The following is a 21,879-nucleotide window of genomic DNA, read 5'->3' as shown; positions in this document are numbered from 1 at the left end:
AAATTGAATTTTCACCCATAATATAACCAACAATTCCGCTCCAGCAGAGAAACAGAACTACATTTTATAACACGCCTGTTGGTGTGATCCTGCCCAAACATTTTGAATGTTAGTGTGACACTATCACTCCAAGCCCACCTATGGTGGCAGGTCTAAAAATGACTTCTCCCAGCTCAACAGCTCACAATACTTCGGATCTCAACCACAAACAGTCCAGGGTACTCAGGGATAGCCATGGGCGTCCCAAAGAGGCAAAGTGCACTCCAAGATTGCAAACTCATCTTGACACGCACTGACAAATTAGATTCTGCTCTGCAGGAGTACAAGGATGAGTATGGGTAAAATGGACCCCTCAGTCCTCACACTTCTACAAGCCAAAACACAGCACAATCATAAATAAAATAGGGACAGTTCAGAGCTATACCTCCTTCGCCTTTTGTGGTAACGTAAGCCAAGAGAAGGCTATGCTCTTAAGAGTGGGGTGGATTTCAAAACAGGACCAAGATGACCTAGCAAGTCTCTAGGGTTCAAGTGGATCGAGGGGGCAGTTCAGCATCAACATTACCTGGATTCTAGGTGAGTTGACGCAGTCAGAACAGGTGTCGAATGTAGATGCGAGCCGACCAGGCTCAGGTCGGGCTCATATGATTGTGGAGGCCCCTGCAGCAAACGTGCGCAGAGTAGGGCGAATGTGGGTGCTCTTAACGGTAGAGCGGCTCTCAATGATGCAGGACGGGGCGGTCCCAGGAACGCATCGCAGTTGGCCAGGCCAAGTCAGGCTTTAGCTGCCAGGAGGTGGTGTTGAATGATGGTCCAGCAGTTCAAGATGGCTGGCAACACTCACCAAATTGATGATCTTGGGTGCATCGATGTGCGATTATGAGGCGGAAGTTCAAGGGATAGCTGGGTCGAGCTCTGGTTGTAAATCTCTCCCCAGTGATTCGGGTCAGGTCCCCACACCCCCATGTCCAAGCTTTGGCTAAGACACAATGCAGTGTCAAGCTGGTCAAAGATGCAAGCAATGTTCGACGTGGCGGAGTAGCGCAGCAACCAGTGCCGGCGACTTCCCCCTTTGTTCCAGGTGAGGTGACCACACAGAAACCATTTTGAAGGGGTGAACACGGAGCTTCGGCTTGTCTGGTCCTCCAGATGCTGTGTAGCCCACTCAGGCGGACTTGAGGATAGGATAGATCCATTCGAGGTCTGCTCTTCGAGATCAGGAGATTCCAGTGCTGACTGGTAGGTCCTGATCCACAGCAGAGGTTACTCCCGATGTGCCCTGGGAGAGGTAGGGGACAGATCTGATTTCTATCTTGGATGATTCCTTCTTCACCTCAGACGGAGTGCTTCGGAGAGTGCAACTCTCCAATAGGAAGTCAAGTGAGATCTTCAGACAAATCTGCGGCCTTAAAGAATCAGAGGAACTGAGCAAATCTGCTGAAGGGGTGGAAGAAACCTTCCTTTTAAGGATAAAGTCCCAAGGTGATAGAACTAAAGCTAGCCTGCCTTAGTGGTCCAATCCCTGCTCTTAAACGGAATGGACTTTGCCTTTTTGATGTCACACCCAAAGTGCCCTGCTCCAAAGGAAGTGGAGGGGGCAGGAAAGAGTGAGAGTTAGAATAAAAATAGTGGAAGCCTCCTTCCCTTGACCAGAGCCCTCCCGCCCATCCTAATCCCACTCCCTTCCCTTTTCACGGAGAACAAAGGCGTTTAGAGATGCAGCACTACGGTGTGTGGCTACTCCTTTTGAATGCCCAGGCCGAAGACAGCTGCCTGCTGTGCAGCTGTCTCGGGCTGAGGGTGTTACATGCCCTCACAAAGAGATCAAAGAGGCCGGGCCCTCCAGGTTCTCTTCCTGCCATTACCCCTTTTTGAGACAGAATGGGCCAGGGATTTACCAGATGGCAATTACACACACACCCCTTGGGCGATACAGCAAACCACAGCCCCACAATTTTCCCAAACCCGGTGCATGCCCTTGTCTAGAGCCCAGCTCAGGGCGAGTGGTCCCAGAGCTATGCTAACACACTCATTCTGCCATTCTGTGGGTGATTGTAGAAGGAGCTGGTTTGGAGAAGGCTGGAAGAAGTAGTGGGAGGAATACATACAAAACTTGAGGTATCTCGGAAAGCTACACTCAGAAAAAAAAGAGCAATATCACGGTCATAGGCTGTACACTGAAAGCCCATATTCAATGCTGGCCATGATGGGAGGGTGTGTCTTGTCCACACTTAGCAGATTGCCCAACTCATAATAGAGAAATAAGTCCTAAAAAGCATTGCATACAAAGTATAATGCAAACCTACACATTTAAGAGACCTTTTTGTAAACTGTGAAATCCAGCACCAATGTTCATCAAAATTCGCATATGAAAGAAGATGTAGCCAAAGATGTTGCCAAACATTTGATGAAAATTATTCAAGGATTTTACATGTTTAAGGGGATATTGCAATGTTCATGTTCCCCAAAAATATGAAACAACTTTAACTGTAAGGTACACTGCCCTTTAAGAAATGTACACACACTGAAGGGAAGTTTGTCAAGGTAAACATACATTAAAAACAACTTCAGACAGCTTACCTTTCAATTTTCCATCAATCTCAATTTTTCCTACTTCTGGACTAAATGGGTGGGATAATCTTGAACCTGTTGGTTGGGTAGGCAATGACTGGTATGTGCAAAGAAAAGACACAAAAAACATTTAACGTGAGCTGGATGCAAAACTAAAATGGATACAAAAGTGTTTAAATGTTGATTATGCAGCTACTAATAAACTATGCACCGTCCTCAAATTGCAAGCCAATTCAGCACTAATAATATTTTCAAATGTGACCCAATGTCTGAACATATACTTACCAAAAAGAACACTCAAAGTATAATCTCTAGGTGGCATAATGAGTGCAAATTCATTTTTTAAAATAAATGATCACTACAAAACATAACGTGTTTAAAATAATATTGCAATAAATGGTATGGTTATAAATCTACTGAGTGAAAAAACGCAGGGGAAGGGTGAATAACAACTGAGTGGAGCTTGGGTTGACTTCTCCAGAGCCTTTGATCCGGTAGACAGGGGAAGGCTCTGGCAGAAGCTAAGAGAAAAGGGTATACCAGAAGGTCTCTTGGGGATGATCATTGAGTTCCATAGAGAGAATGACATCAGAGTGCGATTGGACGCAGAGGGTCATATGTCTGAACCAGTCAGAGTGAATTGGGGGGTCAGACAGGGATGCCTTGGGGCCCCCTTATTCTTTAATATGTATACAGCAGACATGGGTGACTACTTAGCGCTGTATGCATTGGCAAGTACAGTATTGAATGGGACAAAAATCCACTGGCTTGCTTATGCAGACGACTTAATGGTCCTGGACAATACGGCCATTGGTCTACAACGTTTGCTCAACGGTCTACATCAGTATGCAGGTGAAAACAGGCTCTCCTTAAATCCAAATAAATCTAAGGTAATGGTCTTCAGGCATATAAAACAAAAAAATTGCCTTCCTCAGTTGGTCAATGGGGGTGGTGAGGTAATAACCAGGTGGGAGGATCTGGTTTATTTGGGGTATAAAATCTATGCAAAGCCGGCAATTTGTAAGGTTTGTTGGATATCGAAACAAAAATAAAACCCCTTGCAGTTTCAGTCCAGAAAAAGTAGACACCCCTCAATGATGGAGGCAATGTACTTTGTTGGCCGAAGACCAATCACCTCATGTGTTTAGTATCAGAAATACATAGCCATAAACTTGACTAAAGTGTGGCCATTTTGAAGTGATTGAAATCGCCATTTTGTTTTCTAACGTTTGCCTCTTGCTTTTTGTTAAAACTGCTTTGCTGAAAACGTATTCTGCTCCACTAGTATATTATTGTACATGCAAAGTGCAAGGCCGCGAGAGACTTGTTGAAACCGAACGCAGCAACCCAGACAGAAATGCCCGGTCTCCTCCCTCACAAGTCCTTGGAAGTGAGCAGCGAGGCATTTAATCAGTACACAGGTGCCAGCTAGTCTCGCTAATACAGTAGAAATGTTAGAAGCAAACATTAAATGGTTTGAATTATGCTTTTCTTTGCGGCCCCCCTTTCCTGAGCCCTGGAGAGCAAGTTGACCCCCAGTGCACGAATAGAAACTAGGAGATAGCGAGGCCTGGAATGTGTCTCTCCCCTGCACGCAGCTTGCTTGCAGAGAACAGAAGCAGTGTGTTCTTATAACAAAGAATTGTATCTGCAGGCTCATGAAATTGCAAACTGTTGCTAAATAAATGTCTGAACGTGTCATATTCGTCACAATTATCAATCATCAAACCCAGTTCAAAGGAAATACATTATGGCCGGTATTGAATGTGTCATCACTGATTGTAAGATGCTTGCTTTGGATATATATAACTGTTGTACGATTCTCACTCTCTTGCGTCCCCTGGGGTCTGGAAACACACGTCGCGGGGCGTGGGACCCAGTTGGCCAACTGTGACTACTTGCTTTGCAATAAACCCTAGCTTTTGGGAATACAACCTCGAGTCTGGCGTATCAGTTCGTGTGTGGTGATTGTGCCTTGTTTCCATATGCGAGGGTCCCTTGGGGGCCCCTTCCGCAGCACAAATGAAGAACATTCTGTTGAAGTATGGGAGATTTTCAATCATCCCGGTACTGAAGTTCTATCAGGCTAAGGTAATTCCAGTCTTGCTGTATGGTCTTGAAGCTAAACCCCAGTTATGGAACACCACATGGCAAAAATGGGAATACCTATTGTGGAAACATGCTTTGGATGCACCAATGAGCCTGGCAATGGTCAATCTCAGTTCTGAGCTGGGTCTCAGATCCCTAAAATGTCAAGTTGGTTGGAAACTGATACTATGGAAACAACTAATTATCACAGTTCAAGATAACTCATTGTATACAGATATGAGGAAGCACCTAAGAGGGGGGGGGGGAGATCAAAATCTCTGGAAAAGTTAAACCTACTGGTGAAAGAGTTACTCTCAGGTGCGGATATAGAGAGCAAATTGTTGCAAAAAAACCCAATAAAGGCAAAAAGAAAATGGGAGGAAATGGACTGGATCCATAACACTGAAAAAGTAGGATCAGGGCCCAATTCCAACCCCATACAAACAATAGATCGAAAGTTGGGCTTTCTTAGCAAACATTTAATCAATGTTCCTGACTGGAGAATTGGGAACAAATTCTTAATAAGATTGAACATCCTACATACTGGTGAAGTGTTAGCAAGAAGAGGAATGGGGAAAATGGCCTTAAATATTTGCCAGATCTGTAACCAACCCATGTAACATCTGATGATGGAGTGTGAAGGAACTAGAGGGGCCAGACAATAGTTCTTTAGCAAATTCGTCTTTGAGACAACATATTGGGCACAAGATCAATTATGGGAAAAAATGATTTATGGTCAGTCTCAGCAGAAGACAATAGCTGCGATAAAAATGCTTGAGAGCTTCAAGATAGGGCTCTAAGCCCTTGCTAATAAGGTTCAGCCTGCCTTTGGGTAAATGGTAAAATCCACGATTCAGAACAAGGAAGGCTTAGTTAGCACAGTTAGATTATTGTTTGGCCCTTGTAGGTTCCCTAATCATTTCTAATTAGTTACTTGTAAAGAAAATTATTTTCTTTTTTAATGAGTTTTTAATTAGTTGGAAACCACTTCACAGTTATTTAATCCAATCTAATGTGAAATTGTGTGTGTTTTTATATGCGTTTTGTGGAAATATGAATTTGTTGATTGTGAAATCAGTCTTGTCTATATAATGTACATGCAGTTGCATCACAAGAGCAAAGCCTAGTTAATGTAATCAGCAAATAAGACTGAGCTACAGACAGTTACTGACTTCAGACTTTCTGAAACTGTGGTTTAACTGGTAACAAGGGGTAGTTTGTCAGTAGAGCCAAGACAAAAGTGAATTAGGTGGCAAAACAGCATTCTATTGCACCAGTAATAGCCCAATGGATATTGTCCTGTTGGAAGTTGTAGGAATCTGGATTGAAATGAAGCTCTCGAAATTACACTGGCTTGATTTTTGGAACTTGCGTACTAATGTTTATTTAATTCAACTGTCATTGGTCAAATAAAGTTGGCCATAGTAAAAAGGTTTCAACATCCCTAGTAATGGCGGCATCTTGAATTTTTTATCACTACAACAGAAGCAACCAATTAGATTGCAGATGAGTTTCTGCCAATGGACTCCACTTTGGCACTCTGTCATTACTCTGTCCGAAATCATCTGCCTTCCTATGAAGTGTTTGACAAGGGTTCAAACACCAGCAGGTCCGAATGCCACAGGTATAATTCCCCAAAAACTTCTCATTCCTCCCCTTCACCCAACTTCGCAACACTAACCCTCTACCACGTTCCTTCACCCATCAAAGAGGACTTTCTGGGAATTTCCGGTCCTTTTGATGGTGGAGTGTAGGAGTCCACCTCAGGAACCAAGTCAGACGGTAAAATCAAGCAAGGGCCAGGAAGCAGTTCATAAGCACCACGTAAGAAAATCCCCCCACGCTTAACGTGATGCCAGGCAGGGCAAGTACTGAATGTGGAAGATCAGAGACAGAGGTTGAAGTTCTCCAGAGAAGGTAGGAGAGGTAAACAGAAAAAGTACCTCACCACTATGTAGAGGAAGTAGAAAACTCAAGGAGGTACAAGCTCCAGGCTGGCCAGACAGGAGGAGAAGGCAAGGGGGCAAGCAAGGAAGCAGGCTCCAAGGTAAGGAAGAGTTCAGAGCAGAGCTCAGCAGCGTGATACCTCAAGCAAAAGAGGTTGCGATGCACTGCTTATATGCATGCCTGTAGCCAATGGTGGACAAACGCCGGTAAACAGGTTATCTGTGGCAACGGACAAAGCAATCCGGACCGCGCATGTGCGGAATCCATAAACCGGACCCCGGCACATGCATACTGTGCCCCACATGGTGGCCCCCCAGTGGAGGAGAGACCACACACAGCAGATGTCGGTGCGGCCGATCACGAAGATGCCAACAGACCCGCGATGGAATGGCAACATGGCGGGTCCTATGGGTGAGCGCTGTGACAGTAGCACATAACACATTAATAAGTTAAGTAATACATGAGAGTGGAGTTTATAGATTTATTTTCCACACTGAGGAGGTTCTGATAGGAAAAAAGGACCAATTTTCACTTGCGATTATGAAGACCATGAAGACCATGTTCGTTACAACCTAGTCATAAAATACAACTAGCTAAAAATGTGTTACCGTTATCCAACACAAATGTTGATGCTACTTAAACCTATAGTGCACTTCGACATGAAATCCATGAAGGAAAATAAAGTATACTGGTTGCTCATATGTCCTGCTGTGTCAATCCTTCTATTTAAAATATAATACAAATAAATCATTCTTGCTGACTCCAAGAAGGTTGCTGGCATGCTAATACAATGCTCTAATTAACTTGTTCTTTTGGTTGTTTTGCCATGAAATGGCAGGTCACTGTGCCCTAATCAGAGCCAAAGAAAGAAGCATGACAGCATAGCATATAAGCACAATGTGGCATCCTTCAAAATGTGCAAGTCAGGTACTAGGTCATCCATTCCTTATATCAAATGCCCGAGATGTCATTATTTTCAATATCGTATTCCACACCTTTAATTGAGGGGAGAAAGGCGTGTGCGTACTGCCCCCAACATGGCGGCCCCCAGTGGAGGAGAGCGACCAAGCCGCTGATGTCCGTGCGGCCGATGCCGAAGACGCCAATAGACCCACCATGGAAGGGCAACGTGGCAGGCCCTATGGGTGAGCGCCGTGACATTCTGCCCCGCACACACCATTATATTATATAGGGCTCCTGGTTATGACCCTGTTCTACCCAGGAAGGTTAACGTTAAGTAAAACAAATGAACAGAGTCACAGTACCCAAGACACGCACTCCAATGATGGATTTAACACACTCAGCTATTCGACAATTTTACTATACATCACAACGTGACACAGGAAGCTCAATATTTATACTAACAAAATCAACAACTGATACAATTAGTGTTCATCAGGAATTAATATCTCGGATTATTAAATCAAAACAAGTACATACCGTCACCCTAAAAGGATCACGTGGGTAACACATCATAAATGAACAGTACAGGGTGCAAAAATGCACAATTGCAAAACTGTGTGCAAGGTGGCACAGACTCAAAGTTAAATGGTCAACACGACTTGTTTCGGCCTTAGAGAGGTGCATTTTTAGCTGTTCTAGGTATGGGCCTTCATCAGGACAAGTGATGGAAGGAGAATCCTGTGGATTTGTGTTTGGTTGAAACCACAGTGTGGGGTGGCAGACCGTCTGGACTGTATAAATGATCCTTGACGCAGATGAAGTGGTAGTCCTATGAAAAAGTCCAATCTCGCTCTTGTCATCTAGACCCACTGGAATGGGTGAGGAATGGCGTGTTAATGTAGGTGCGTCCGCAGGATCACACCTAGGAGTGAATCCGGACTGCAGTATGCTAGAGCCTCCGGCAGTCTGCAGGCAAAGTTCCCCCACACACCCCCAAGGACCAGCATGAGCACCGGGCTTCCCAGGATTACACAGGTAAAAACGGCAAACCAAACAAGGAGCATGAACAGGAGAGGCAGGTTGCCAGGAGTTGTCACAGGCAGCATATCCTTTCCATGAAACCAGATAATACAGCCGGCCACGGCGGATCTTGGCATCACATATGTCGGTGACCTTGTATTCCGGGGAACCATCCATGGGCTGTGTCGAGTCCACATGGTAAGGTTTCAGCAGAGAAATGTGAAAATCAGGGTGGATCTTCCAGGAGGTAGGCAACTGAAAACGGAAGGCCACTGAAGAGACGCTGAATAATCCGGAAAGGGCCAGCGAAACGAGGGGCAAGTTCCCAAGGAATGTTTCGCAGAGGCAGGTGTTTCGTTGAGAGCAACACACTGTCCCTGATTTGGTAATCTGGGTCAACGGAGCGGCGCTGGTTGGCATATTTATTAACAGCAGCCTGGGAAATCCGGAGATGACCGGATACCTGCCGATCTAGGTCTTGTAGATGAGACACAAGCACGCGTGGTGGTTGACACTAGGCAAAGGGTGAGCGTGGATGAAGGCAACATAGTTGGATCAAATCCCATACAACAAAAGAAAGGGGTGACGCCGATCACAGAATGGACAGAGTTATTGTAAACCACCTCAGCCCTGAGAAGATTTCTGCTCCATTTGAACTGCATACCTCCAGTATAGCAACGTATATATTGCTCTAGGGTCTGGTTGGTTCTGTTTGGATGTTTATTTTTGTTGCATTTATAAGGCGTCGAAGCCTGCAGGCAAAAGGGCGCCAAAGAAACCCAACAACAAGGGTAGGATGAGAGCAGCAGAGATGAAGAGACAGGCTTAAGTACCTAAAGGAAGCTTATTCAAACGGGCTAGTCTTCAGCCCCTTCCTGAATTTTAGTAAGTCAGTTTCTGAACACAGTTCCTTAGGCAAATGATTCTAAAGAGTGGCAGCATGGACAGTAAAAGATTTGCCCATACCCCTGGCTCGTCTACTTCTAGGAATAGAGAGACAAACAAAACACTTGCTCTAGTAGATCTATAGTGTTGTTGAGCTTTAACACATTCTCTGAAGTAATCAGGAGGTTTATGATACAAACATTTGTGGACAATAGACTTTTGTTAATAGTCATGGTTTTAAAGCGAATTTGCACGTCCACCACGAGCCAGTGTACGTTCCTCCTGTGAGAGTAAATGGGCTGGTGTCTGGTGATCCCTAGAGAAAGAAAAAAAAAAAGAAAAGCGAACTGCATCATTCTGCAAGACTTGAAGACGGCTAATGCAGTTCTTATGGTCCCCGATCATCAAGGCGTTGCAGTAGTCAATCCTCAGCATTTTTAGAGCGTGCACAAGAATCGCACAATTGGTCTCTAACATATGGTTTGACTCGCATAAGCAGCCTGAGGACATTTTGAGCTTTGTTATAGGCATATTCGATGTGCAAGAATGTTCAAAAGAAGATTCAAAAGTCACACCCAATGTCTTAACTCTACCCACAGTTTTAATGAAGTGATTTTCAATGCAAAAGCCCTCCAGCTTGGATCTGGCCTTGTGGGGGTGGAGGGGGACGGGGTCGTTTGGGGGGGGGGGGGAGGGGGGAGACAAATGGCATGAGCTAAACACATCCCATTATTGGCCATCCAATACATACAAGTTGGGTGTCGTCAGCATAATTTGTAAAATGAACACCCAACCTGTGAGATCACAGAGAAGGCGGATATAGATGTTTAATAAAGAGGGGGATAAGCACGCACCTTGAAGGACCTCATATTCCAACAACTCGTATGACGAGTGTGCATGGCCCCACACTATCCAAGACCTACGCCCGGTCAAGAGTGACTAACCAGGCTATTGCTTGGCTAGAGTAAGAGCCCTCTGAGGCCAAGTCAGATAAATTAAGTTACTCACCGTAGTGACTAACATACTCTTAGTCCATAGTCCCCTTTCCTCCATACTGTATGTTCGTCCCTCACGAGGGACGGGAGACTGAACCCTTTTCACAAGAAAAAATCTTCTTCCCCTTTAAATTTAGAGGCGCATGGGGGCGCAGCCCTGGGAGCATGCGCTCGCCTGACTCTGCCCACTGGCGCCACTCCTCAGTCCCCATTGACGCGTCGACAATGATAGGCATTGCCTAATGACATTATTAGAGGGGAGGATTGTGGGACTTATGGAGGAAAGGGGACTATGGACTAGTGAGTAACTATTAATTAATCTTACGTCCTGTCCCCTTTCCTCCATACTGTATGGGCGATTACAAATGAATGTAGCCCCAGGGTGGAGAGGAGACCCTCCTTAAGAAAACAGGTTTCTTAGTACCGCCTGCCGGATTGCCGCATCTGACCTAGAGGCGACGTCCAAACAGTAGTGTTTACAGAAAGCCGAAGGGGTGACCCAGGTAGCCGCCCTGCTGATGACCTGCCACGGCACATGCCGTTGGAACGCGATGGCCGTGGCCTTGGCTCTGACCGTATGAGCACCGCTTCGTACTGCCCCTCATAGGCCTCCTTGATGGCCGCAACCATTCACCTTGTTAAAGAGGCCTTGGAGGCCGGATAACCGGGCCCTGACCCACCGAAAGTGACAAACAAGGCGTCCGATTTGCGGAAGTCCTTGGTTCTGTCCAGGTAGCATTTCAGCGTGCATCTGACATCCAGGCGGTGCAAGACCCTGTTAGGGAGAATTCTCATAAATGTGCCAATTCCTCCCACCTTGGGGCAATCCAGCTCTTTTGGGACTTTGAAATTCTGTTTGTTTTCTGTGTTTATTTCTTTGGTTATGGAGTCTAATCAACTCATCTTTTCATTTGTGTCACACAGCACCCTCAATGCAGTGGCACAGGGAAACCTTTTTAGGCTTTCCCAAGGTTTAAATACCTTGTCTGGGATAAACTACTGTTTCCCAGAGAAAGTAAAGTGAAATTGACTTTACTAGTCTTTTCAAATTCCTAGACCCAGCACACCCTATCTTACAATAGCGTGCTGGAGGGGTTACTTAGTATCCCCTATGTCTAGAAACTTATGTAGCAGTCAAATGCACCCCTTTCCTCTCGAAATGGCTGGTGGTAGTGGTTTTACAACGAACTACTGTGATTTTTCCCGACCGCGAACACCGGTAGAGTTAAACCGTGGGAGCCATGTTTTTCAAGATGGCGTCTAAGCCCCCTTTCTTTAAACAGGTCCCGGTCTTCTTTTTTCGCCATTTCTTTTTGGAAAGGTCCTTCTAGAGTTTGTCTCTGTGCGCCAAACCAGGTTTGGTCCCTTTGTTCCTACGCCTTTGGCGGGCTTCAGGTCTGAAGCCCGCCTCTGGCGCCAGAGTGTCTGGAGTGGGCAGGAAGTGAGGGAGGTGCCCGAAACTCCCTGTGCTTAGTCTCCTAGAAGACCCAAATGCACTCTGGCGTGATTGGCTGGCTGGCTGACTGGCAAGGACAGCCACCCTGCTGGGTGAGTAGCAGCTAGGCTGGAATGAATGGGAGGAAACTGGATAAAAGGAGAGTCTCTTGGCTTGGAAGGCGGATTTGACCACTGGAACGAAAGAGCCGAAGACTAGCTTGAAGAGGACGACTGATGCAACTCCTGGACCGTTGGTTTGCCCGGTGAAGCCCTGCTGCAGGTCCGAATCGCCAAGTTCATCTTGACAGAGAAACCCTTCAAGGACGACTTCTCCCTTTGAGTTGGTGGGACGAATCAACTCGACCCGTAAGCCATCTGGATACCATTCTCAGAGCTGGTTGTATTTTCCTCCGAGTGTTGCAAGAAACTGAATAACCAGGGAAAGGGACACCAGTTTGTGTGCTTGTCTACAGCTACCGGAATTGAAGATTTACCTTTGCCAGCTTTTTGACCAGTCCCAGTGCAGTGCAGGAGTCCCCTGACATCCTCCCTCTTGTCTCCACGACTGAGGCACAGGAACAGAGAAATCTGCAGGAACTGCCAGGAACAGACATCTTCAGCTGCATCTTTTTATTCATTGTATGGTACTGTGAAAACCCCACCGAGAGAACTTACCTCTCACTGCGAAGATGCTTTAAACTTTGGCAACTTTCAGACCTAGTCAGCTTGTGATATTGATATTTTATTTCTATCACGCTCGTATACAAGTGTTTCAGAGCGCGACAAGGCAAGGGAAGGGAGGGGAGGTGAACAGGGGAGAACAAAACAACGATCTTACTAAGCCCAGTGACATTGAGAATGCGCAAGTGCATGGGAGAGGGGGAGGGGAAAAGTGCATGGAAGGGGGGAGAACATATAAATTCAACATATTAATCTTTCTTTTACGAACTACTTCTGAGAACCGTGGCAAAGACTTTTCCGTTTAACTACCAGAACTGCCTATCCTATACATAACTTTAGCCCATTGACTTTGGCCTAACCTATTGCATTGTACTGAATCCTCTGGTGAACTCAAACTATTTGCACTGTCTAAGAGTAACTGTACTATTCTTTTTATTAACCTATGACTTTTTGCTCCTACCTCAAATACTCTGAAGGAGGAGCAAAATGGCATTCAAAGTAGTTTAAATGCCTCAGAAACTGATAGTGTAAAGTACTGAAGTATATTTTTGTGTGATATAGACTGCCTAATCTAGTGAATGTTTTATAACTGACAAATAAATAGTTCAGGCACCACCAGGCTTTACAAAGCTAATACAGCCACCACCAGGCTCAACATCCACGGCAGCTTACATTTAGCACGTCAATATTCTTGTTTCTAAACATTGTACTTTAGTCGCTAACAGGCCCCACACCCACACATGCTTTCATTCAGCGCATCCATGATCCCAATAATTTCCATCACTTTGTATCCTCTCTTGTGACATTGCACCTCAGCAATCACCAGACTCAGCACACACAGTACTGTCACTTAGAACATCTGTCTGCCTATCAGCACGTCTCTGTTATTGCTATCACCATGCATCTCTTCCTGCACTCACAGTGCTGCCACTCAGAACATCTGTCTACCTATCAGCACGTCTCTGCCTTAGTTACTACCATGCACTATATTTACATTATCTACATTTAGTATATCGATCACCTTACATTTTTGTATTTCTACACATGTATTTAAGAACTGTACATATGCACTGGTTTTTCGTGTATATACATACACGGGTGCTTGGAGAGCCACACACTTGCCAAGCAAGTTGCACCACACTAGCGCGGTGTGGCGCGAGCGCGGTGACGTCATCACGCAATAACGTGCGTGCGCGTGACGTCATCGCGCTCGCGTCGTCCCACGAACACACAAATACTTGCCAACACTGCTTGCTGCCAGTATGGCAGCAGAATCCGAACGGGCAGGACTTTTGTTCATTTAGTGGTAAGCAGCTTCCTCTCTCTTTTTTATAACCTCTTTTAGCAGGAAGTTGGATCAGATCAACTTCAACCCATGCTGTACTACCCAAATCACCTCTTCCATACAGCCCATTTTCACCCCCTTTTCCCATTTGGTTCATGTATACTTCCACCATTAGAATAAAAGTATATTCACATCTTTTTTCTATTTAGTATCTTTTTGGACCAAACTGCTGCCTGTACCATTTAATTACATATATCTTTATACTAATCTTATGACTATGTGTATATCTTCTAAATAGTGAGTCAGTACACATAGCAATAACATATTGAGAGAAATATTTCTATACCCATTTCTCAACAGAATAGACTCTGTGCTACAGACTAAACAACATATTCTTCAATTATGTGGAAATTAACATCATTGACCTTGCACATAAGTAAGTACATATTATGTTCTCTTGTAACACCTTATTGAGATATAATGTGACATCTAGCACAAGACATAATGCTGCTTCCCACTTGATACTCACCCTTTCTTCTTTCTTTCCCTTTCTTCCCCCTTCCTCTCAGATCTCAATAAAATTATTGTACACCACAATCCTCCTGAAGAACCGGCGCGCATCAGCGGCGGGGAAACACGTGTTGAGGAATCACACTGCTTCGCTCTGCTAAACCATAAACCTTCTAAGCCTCAATCATCTTTATTAACTATCTCATTGAAATCAGGACTTCTACCCAGTTATCTAGTGAACACAACTAAGGATATTATAATTTGGAACTTTACTGGACTGAGGAACCATATTGCTTCGCTCTGTCAAACTAAAATCATTCAAGCCTCAATCATCCTCATAAACTATCTTATTTGAAACCAGGACTTCTATTCCAATGCCTAGTGAACACAACTAAGGATATCACAATTTGGAATCTAACTGGATCAAAATAAAGCATCAGCAAACTTAGTGACGACAACCAAGTACTCTTACAAAAACAATCACAGCTAACGTGCAATTTACTTTGAGGACTTTGCGCCAGCAAATTAGGACATTACAAGCCATCATCACCTCCATAAATTTTCTTTTTTTTGGAACCAGGATCCTTTCCTTGGACTTTGTCACAGTATTAGAAAAAATCTTTTTTGCTTTTGTCACCGTATCCAGGCTTGTCTGTCTCATCTATGCTTGAATTTAATGACTTATAATTAAATATCTTGTTGAATATCACTATTAGTATCATTACTTTATTTTGAGACGCGCGACAGGAGGGCTTTTTTCCTTTTTGACAAATAAATTAGTAAGTGTTTTACCAAGAAACCTTGAGTATAAGAGTCTATTCGAATACTTGTGATTGTAGACCTCTGTGTAACATCTTTACACCTCACATTCCCCTCTTGAGATAAGCCTGGCTGCTCAGCAATGCTACCAACACTGTGTAGTACAGACTTATACCAAAGGTTGGTTTTGCTTACACCTGTAGTCCTAGTTGTGTGTAGTGGTCACAAACGGTACTGCATACAAACTTTGCCTAACAGACCCTCTGAGGCTCGTCATTGGGGTCGGCGAAGAAAGTGGGTTAAGACTATTTCCTCGTTGAGATAGAAGGAGGTCAACTTAGGTAGGAAAGCAGGGTGTGTCCGCAGGACCTTTTCCCTGTGAAAAGTGGTGTAGGGTTCTGATGAAACCAGAGCCTGGATCCCGCTGACTCTGCGAGCTGATGTCCACCAGCAGAGCGGTCTTTATGGTTACCAGCCTGATGTCAGCGGATGACATAGGCTCAAATGGTTTGTGCGCCAAGGTGCCCAACACAACATTAAAGTCCCAAACCAGGTGTGGCCTCTATATAGGCGGGTAAAGCCTGTGGAGGCCCACCAGATGTCGCTTGACCACCGGGGTGGAGGAGGGGAAGAGGCCCTCCTCCGAGTTCCTGTAAGCCCCTATGGCTGCCAGATAGGTGCAGCATGTATCCACCTGCACACCGGAGTGGGTGAGGTGTACTGAAAAGGAGAGCATGTTGTCCAAGGTGCACTTAAGAGGGTCGATCTACCTAGAGTTGGCCCAATGACAGAATCTAGACCATTTATTTTTATATTGGCTCCTAGTAGCCTTGCTTCTAGCTCCCTGGATGATCCCTAGGTTAGCCTGAAATAGGCTTAAGTGTTTCAGCGTGACCTGCTCAGGAACCACGCTGCAAGGGCAAGCTAGTGAGGAGCACGGTGGAGTACCCTGCCCCCCTGCTGGGCCAGGAGAGGAGCTGGGCCCAGCGGTAGGTGAATGAGTGGTCTGTCCGAAAGGCTGAGGAGCTCGGAGAACCACGGTCTGGCCAGCCACCAGGGAGCTATCAAAATGATGCTCAGGTGCCGGGATTCCTTTATCATGCAATGCAGATCACCCTGTGGACTAGGGGTGTGGGCGGGAAGGCATATGCCGTCATGTCGTTCCATTGGATCTGGAATGCGTCACCCAGGGAGCCGGAGCCCTGCCATTGCCAGGAGGCGAACTGTTGGCATTTCCTGTTGTCCCGGGAGGCTAAAAGATCCACCTGGGGATGCCCCCCACCTGAGTAAGATCTCCTTCAGTTCCAGGTCGTTCAATTGCCACTCGTAATTATTCTGTACCCAATATGCTGAGCCTGTCCGCTTCCAGGCTGGATTCCCCCGGGAGGTGGACAGCCATGAGGTAAATGTCGTTCTCCAGAGCCCATTCCAACATGCCGACTGCTAGGTTGCACAGCGGAGGGGATCTGGTGCCCCCCTGCTTGTTGACATAGTACATGCTGGTGAAGTAGTCGGTCTGGATAAGCACGGTCTTGCCCACGATAAGAGGGAGAAAGGCCTTGAGAGCCAGCCATACGGCCTTCAATTCCAGCCAATTGATGTGGGACTCCTGCCGAGTCTAGACTCCATGGACGCTGTGGTCGCCCAAGGTGGCTCCCCAGCCCTCTAGGGAAGAGTCTGTACTGACCTGAGGGGCCGGCTGCCGGAAGGGCTTCCCCTACCTCAGGTTAAAGTCCGCGGACCACCAGTGGAGGTCCAAGAGGAGAAAGGGAGGAATGTTGACTGTCTTCTCTTGGGAGCGCTTCTCCCGATTCCATGAGGCTGTGAAGCACAGCTGTAATCTCTGCATCTTGAGTTGTGTGGGGCACGGCTAAAAGGACCGCTGCCATAAGCCCCAGTAGGTGTTGGTACCAGCAGGCCGAGGTCACGGGCCTGGAGAGGAAGTGAGCTGTAGCTCTCTTGATGGCTGCAATCTTGTCCTCCGAGGGGAAAGACTCTCTCAGAGCTCGTGTCCCAGATGAGGCCCAAGAAGGTCAGGCTCTGCGTGGGCTGCAGCTGAGACTTCTTGAGATTGATAGTGAACCACAGGTCGTGGAGTGTGTTCATCAGTGCGGAGGCAGTATGCTAAACCGCTCCCGGAGAGGTGGCACGGACAAGCCAGTCGTCCAAGTATGGGTAGACGTGGTGGTCCTGGGCCCTGATGAGGGCAGCCACTGCATTCATCAACCTGGTAAATACCCTGGGAGCCGAGTTGAGGCCGAAGGGTAGCACCTTGTATTGGAAATGGAAGCCCATGATCCTGAAGCGCAGAAAGTAACGATACGGCTGCCAAATCAGGATATGTAGGTAAGAGTCCTTCAGATCCAGGGAGCACATCCAGTCTCCCCTGTCCAGTGTTTCCGCAATAAGAGACGGCATAACCATCTTAATTTTTTGCAGAGGGAGGGAGAGTTTGAGGGTGGAAAGGTCCAACACAACTCTCAGGCCAGACTGGTTCTTCTCCTGTATGGCGAAAATCCTGGAAAAAAAGCCCAAGCCTCGTTGGAAGGTTAGGACTTCTTTCACGCCTTGGCTCTCGATGAGCAACTGGATTTCCGCCAGCAGAGTTGCTGTCTCAAACTGTGGGAGAGTATGGGACGAGGGAGGAGAGGAAGGTACCAGTAGGCGGTACCCCGTGGAGACTACAGAGAGGATCCAGGGGTCTGAACAATTCTGACACCAAACTTGCACGTGAAAGGCAAGCCTGCCACCCACCGGAGACACGTGGACCCGAAGGGGCGTGTCATGCCACTTTTCCCCTCAGAGGCTGTTGCAGAGGAGGGGGTTGGAAAAACCCCTTGCCGCCACCCCCCCCCTTGTTGTTTCCTCCGATAAGGACTCAGAGAACGGTCCGGATGTCTGAACCTCTGTTCTTGGAAGTCTCGGAACCCGCCAAACGCCCGCCCATTGCTGTGGTGTAGGTCTTGGGCATGGTCTTTGTAAGAAAAGATAAAGACTTTGCGGTTTGTTCTTTTTATCTAATTCCTCATCCGTAGTGGAGTGGAAGAGGTCACTGCCCTCGAAGGGAAGGTCCAATATGCATTCCTGGACATCGGGATTAAATGTAGTAGACCGTAGCCAGGCCGTCTCTTCTCATGTCCATTGCAATGCAGATGTCATGATTCGTGCCCCTGGTCATCATGGCCAAACCAGCCTTTCGGCTGGGGCCAGGTTACAGGCTTCCATGGTGGCCTCAAGGGCCACAAAACACCATCAGGGACTCTTTTGGAGCCAGTCCTGGCACCTTTGGCGCCAGGCTCATACGGTTATGTGAAGGACAACATTTGGATTGGGACTTCAGTTAACATGGAGGAACTCACATAGTTCAGTTCCACAGAACAGAGCTATGCGGTCTAGTGTTTCGGGAGTGGCCGGGCCTGGGACTACTTACCTGGAACTACTCTACTTGGGCTATATAAGCCACACTCAAACAGCAGCAAATGCTTTGCGTTATTCTGCAGTAAGCAGCGTAACGCTCACCGTGTCCAGTTCTGATCTCCAGTGTTTCTTGCATCCTGCCACGTGCTGAATCCTGTATCTGGAAGAAGTATATAAATAACACCAAGGACCGTTTTGGGATTACCTACTGTGGATTGCCCAGTTCAATAGTCACACTTAGGAAACGCACAGTTGCTTCGTTAAAAAAGATTTGGGTGAGCACATGTCTCTGGCTTGGCTTTCAAGCGCATGTGAGTGCACTGTGTCGTGCTAAAAAACACATGTTGGGCCACGATGTGTGGGCCATGTGTCTGCTGCTTTCTAGATGAAAAAGACTGAAATCTTTAATAGGTTTTCTCTGTCGGGCAGGTGCAGAAATGTTATAAAAATAAGAATATTCTTCGGTGAATCCTTCTCTTTCAATTATTTGGTAAAGTTGGACCCTCAGGGTTCATTGATCTGGGGATCCTTAGTCCGAATGCTCCGACTCTGTGTAATCTCGTTATACTCTAGGTCAGGTCATTCATCAGCCGACCGGTTTCTGTGGTAAAGGGTGGCTAAACCGCGTTCATCAGGGCTCATTTGTGGGCATGTGACTGTGTGCCCTCTTTGTTACTATTGCAGCGTTGTCTGCATTAATAAGATTCCTCTACCCTTTCCATGTAGATAGTAGTTGTTGCACGGATGGGTGAGGCGGCCTGGGACCTGCTGCTTGTGTCTGATGGGTCTGGCAGGCCGCGCACAAGGAGTTTTCTACTCTGGAAGAAGAACACCACCATTATTCAGCGCTTACCTGCAAGTAGCAGCCTGGCTTTGGTCTTGAATCTTCCATCTTCAAACTACCACCAGCTGCTCACCTGAATACAGGCGATCCGGGGATTCTTCATCAAGACGCTGCATCCATCTTCAGAACTCTGCAGCAACCTGAAGGAGACAAGAGAGACATTATTAGTGAGCACTCGCTCACGGCCACGCAAGGACAACCAAAACCACTTACCAGGTGCAGTCTCTCCTTGATCTCGGAACATCACAGCGGCCCGGAACATCAGAACGACCTGCAAAGGAAGCGGCGCAGGCACAGCTTAGCAAAAAGAAAAGGCAAGAAGGCGCTGTGCACTGAACATTCACTTACCTTGCTGGGATTCTCATCCTGTACAGCACAGCAACGCCAAAACTCTCCAACACATCTGAGGGAAAGAAACTAGAGACATTATTAACAAAAAGACTGTACAACAGTAGTACCTATCAAGCAAATCGGAGTCACAGTAGGCCTGGAACCGAACACGGGGCATCGCACCAGTGAAGCAACTAGGTCGCAGAACGCCCACACCTCCAACGCGCCCCTGCACAGAGACGCAGGACGGAGAACAAACCATACCTAATATTAAGGTGAGGAGAGAGACTAGACTTAAGGGAGGAATTTGAGTCAGAGGGAGATGGGAATCAATCCAAGAGAGACATTGGCCTTATATCCAGTTCTCCTGTATTGCAGGCGCTCTCCACGTTCAGCACATTATCAAGGGAGAGGGTTCGAGAGTGCTAATCTTCCAGCCAGAGCTGAGTGGCGTCCCCGTGGATATCAGGTGAGCTTAACAGCAGATGGCCCAGGTCGATTTCTGGATGTGGGCCACGGTGGACTCCATAATGTCCTGCGCTACCAGTCTGGATTCTCCTAGTCCCGTCTTGAAGCGCGCTTGGCTCTGTGCCGGAAGTTCTGGGAGGAAGTCGCTGAATTCCCACCAGAAGCTTTGGTTAGCGGCTGCCAAAATGGCATCTGCTTTGGCCTGCACAGGTGCAAGCCTCCTTGCATGCCTCCTTGCCTAGCAGCATAGAGGACGAGGTGGCCGAGGACGACTGAGGCTTGGAATAGAGTGAGGCTGCAGCTATCAAAGAAGAGTGCGGTTGAGGATGCGCTGAAAGCAAGAGTGTGTCCCCCTCCATCTGCCTGTACTTGGCGTCGAGATGCCGATTGACAGGCTGGGCCGAGTGCGGCTTGAGCCACCCCTTCTTGGCCAGGGCAACTACGTCTTTCTGCATAGAGATCCCCATTTTGGTAGGGGGTCTTAGGGTGAGGACATCTGCCAAGACCTCGGCCTGAGGAAGGCCCAAATACACTGCCAAACCTGCAAGGCATTTGTGGAAGGACCTGGCCGAAGATGGTGTGTCGGGCTCCTCCTCGTCCGTGTCAGCCAGGCTCGGGGGGGTTGGGGGGGTCCTTGTTATACTAGGAAAGTTGCTAGCACCAAGTGAGAACAGGATAGACTCAAAAGACCACCTACCTGGGCTGAGAGAGAGGCTTTTTCTGGTTCTAGCTGCTAACCAGATTGGAGAGGAAGGTCTGTGGCGGTTCCAGCGATACTTGGGAATTCCCCTGAGGGCCCCTCCGTGGCCCGGCGCTATGGCTTGATCACCTGGAGGCTCCCAGGGAAACCCTTACGGGGATAAAACCCTGTGGAGAGCTGCTGGGGTGCATTGGTCTTAGATGGTCCGGTACTGTAGCAATGATCCTCGTCTGGGACTAGGCTGAGGAGGTGTAAGAAAAAGGAGATTCGCCCTGGGCGATCAACGAGTAGCTTGCACAGAATGGTAACCATCCTGTGAGAACTTCGGTATCTTACCCCAAGCTAGGGTAGGTTTGAGTTGTCTGGATCTTGTGACAGTCTGGCCTAAGGAACGCCTTAGGATGTGAAGAGAGGCTGGAAGGAAAGAAAGGATAGATAAGAAATATAGATTGTAGAAGAGACTAATAATGCTATTGTAATGTAGCGGATGGATATCAGGGAACGACCTACCAGCTGGTAGTAGGCGTAGATTTATCAGGGAGTCGTTCTCTAGACCCTTGTTTGGAGCCCGGTTTCGCCTGGACGCGTAAATGAGCTGAGCGGAAAGGAAGCCTGTAATAAAAAAAAAAGGTAACCTGTCCAATAGTTATTCTAAGCGGTAACAGAGGCCATGAGCTAACCAAAAGGAGGATCGCCTACCGAATAATGAGAAAGTCGGAAACTGAAGCAGAAGGTAAGCAGACGAAAGCCACACGCTCGATGGGCAGGGCTTGGACTGCTCAAGGACGGGTGACTCCTGCCGTACTAAGGCTGATATCTGTGTAGAGTAAACAAAAGGAGAAAGGGTGTGGGGGATAGATCAGAGAATTAGTAAAGAATTCAATTGAAGCGAAGTTTTAGATGATCTAAACGAACTCACGTAGCGCTCGGTTACTCCTATGAGAGTAGCAACGCGCAGCTCTCCTGGCGTTCTCTTCTGATATACTGCGGAAGAAGTGATCATATCGTTCCGCGGTGCTTTATCCGGGATAAAAAAGCT

At 47.0% G+C, this 21,879-nt stretch overlaps 1 protein-coding gene across 4 annotated transcripts in view; it reads right to left on the bottom strand.

Annotated features, from left to right (window-relative positions):
- The window catches only part of CD2AP (CD2 associated protein), a 1,227,366-nt gene that overhangs the window by 654,020 nt on the left and 551,467 nt on the right, over nt 1–21,879 (bottom strand). For all 4 annotated transcript variants that reach the window (XM_069605837.1, XM_069605839.1, XM_069605840.1 and 1 more), the window contains one exon: nt 2,581–2,668. In XM_069605837.1, the coding sequence (XP_069461938.1) occupies nt 2,581–2,668 (88 nt within the window). The remainder of the gene's footprint in view (nt 1–2,580; nt 2,669–21,879) is intronic.

The sequence above is a fragment of the Ambystoma mexicanum genome, chromosome 4p (genome assembly GCF_040938575.1).
Source record: "Ambystoma mexicanum isolate Mex_15411 chromosome 4p, UKY_AmexF1_1, whole genome shotgun sequence".
In the NCBI taxonomy this organism is placed as follows: domain Eukaryota; kingdom Metazoa; phylum Chordata; class Amphibia; order Caudata; family Ambystomatidae; genus Ambystoma; species Ambystoma mexicanum.
This window is presented reverse-complemented; position numbering and strand designations above follow the sequence as displayed.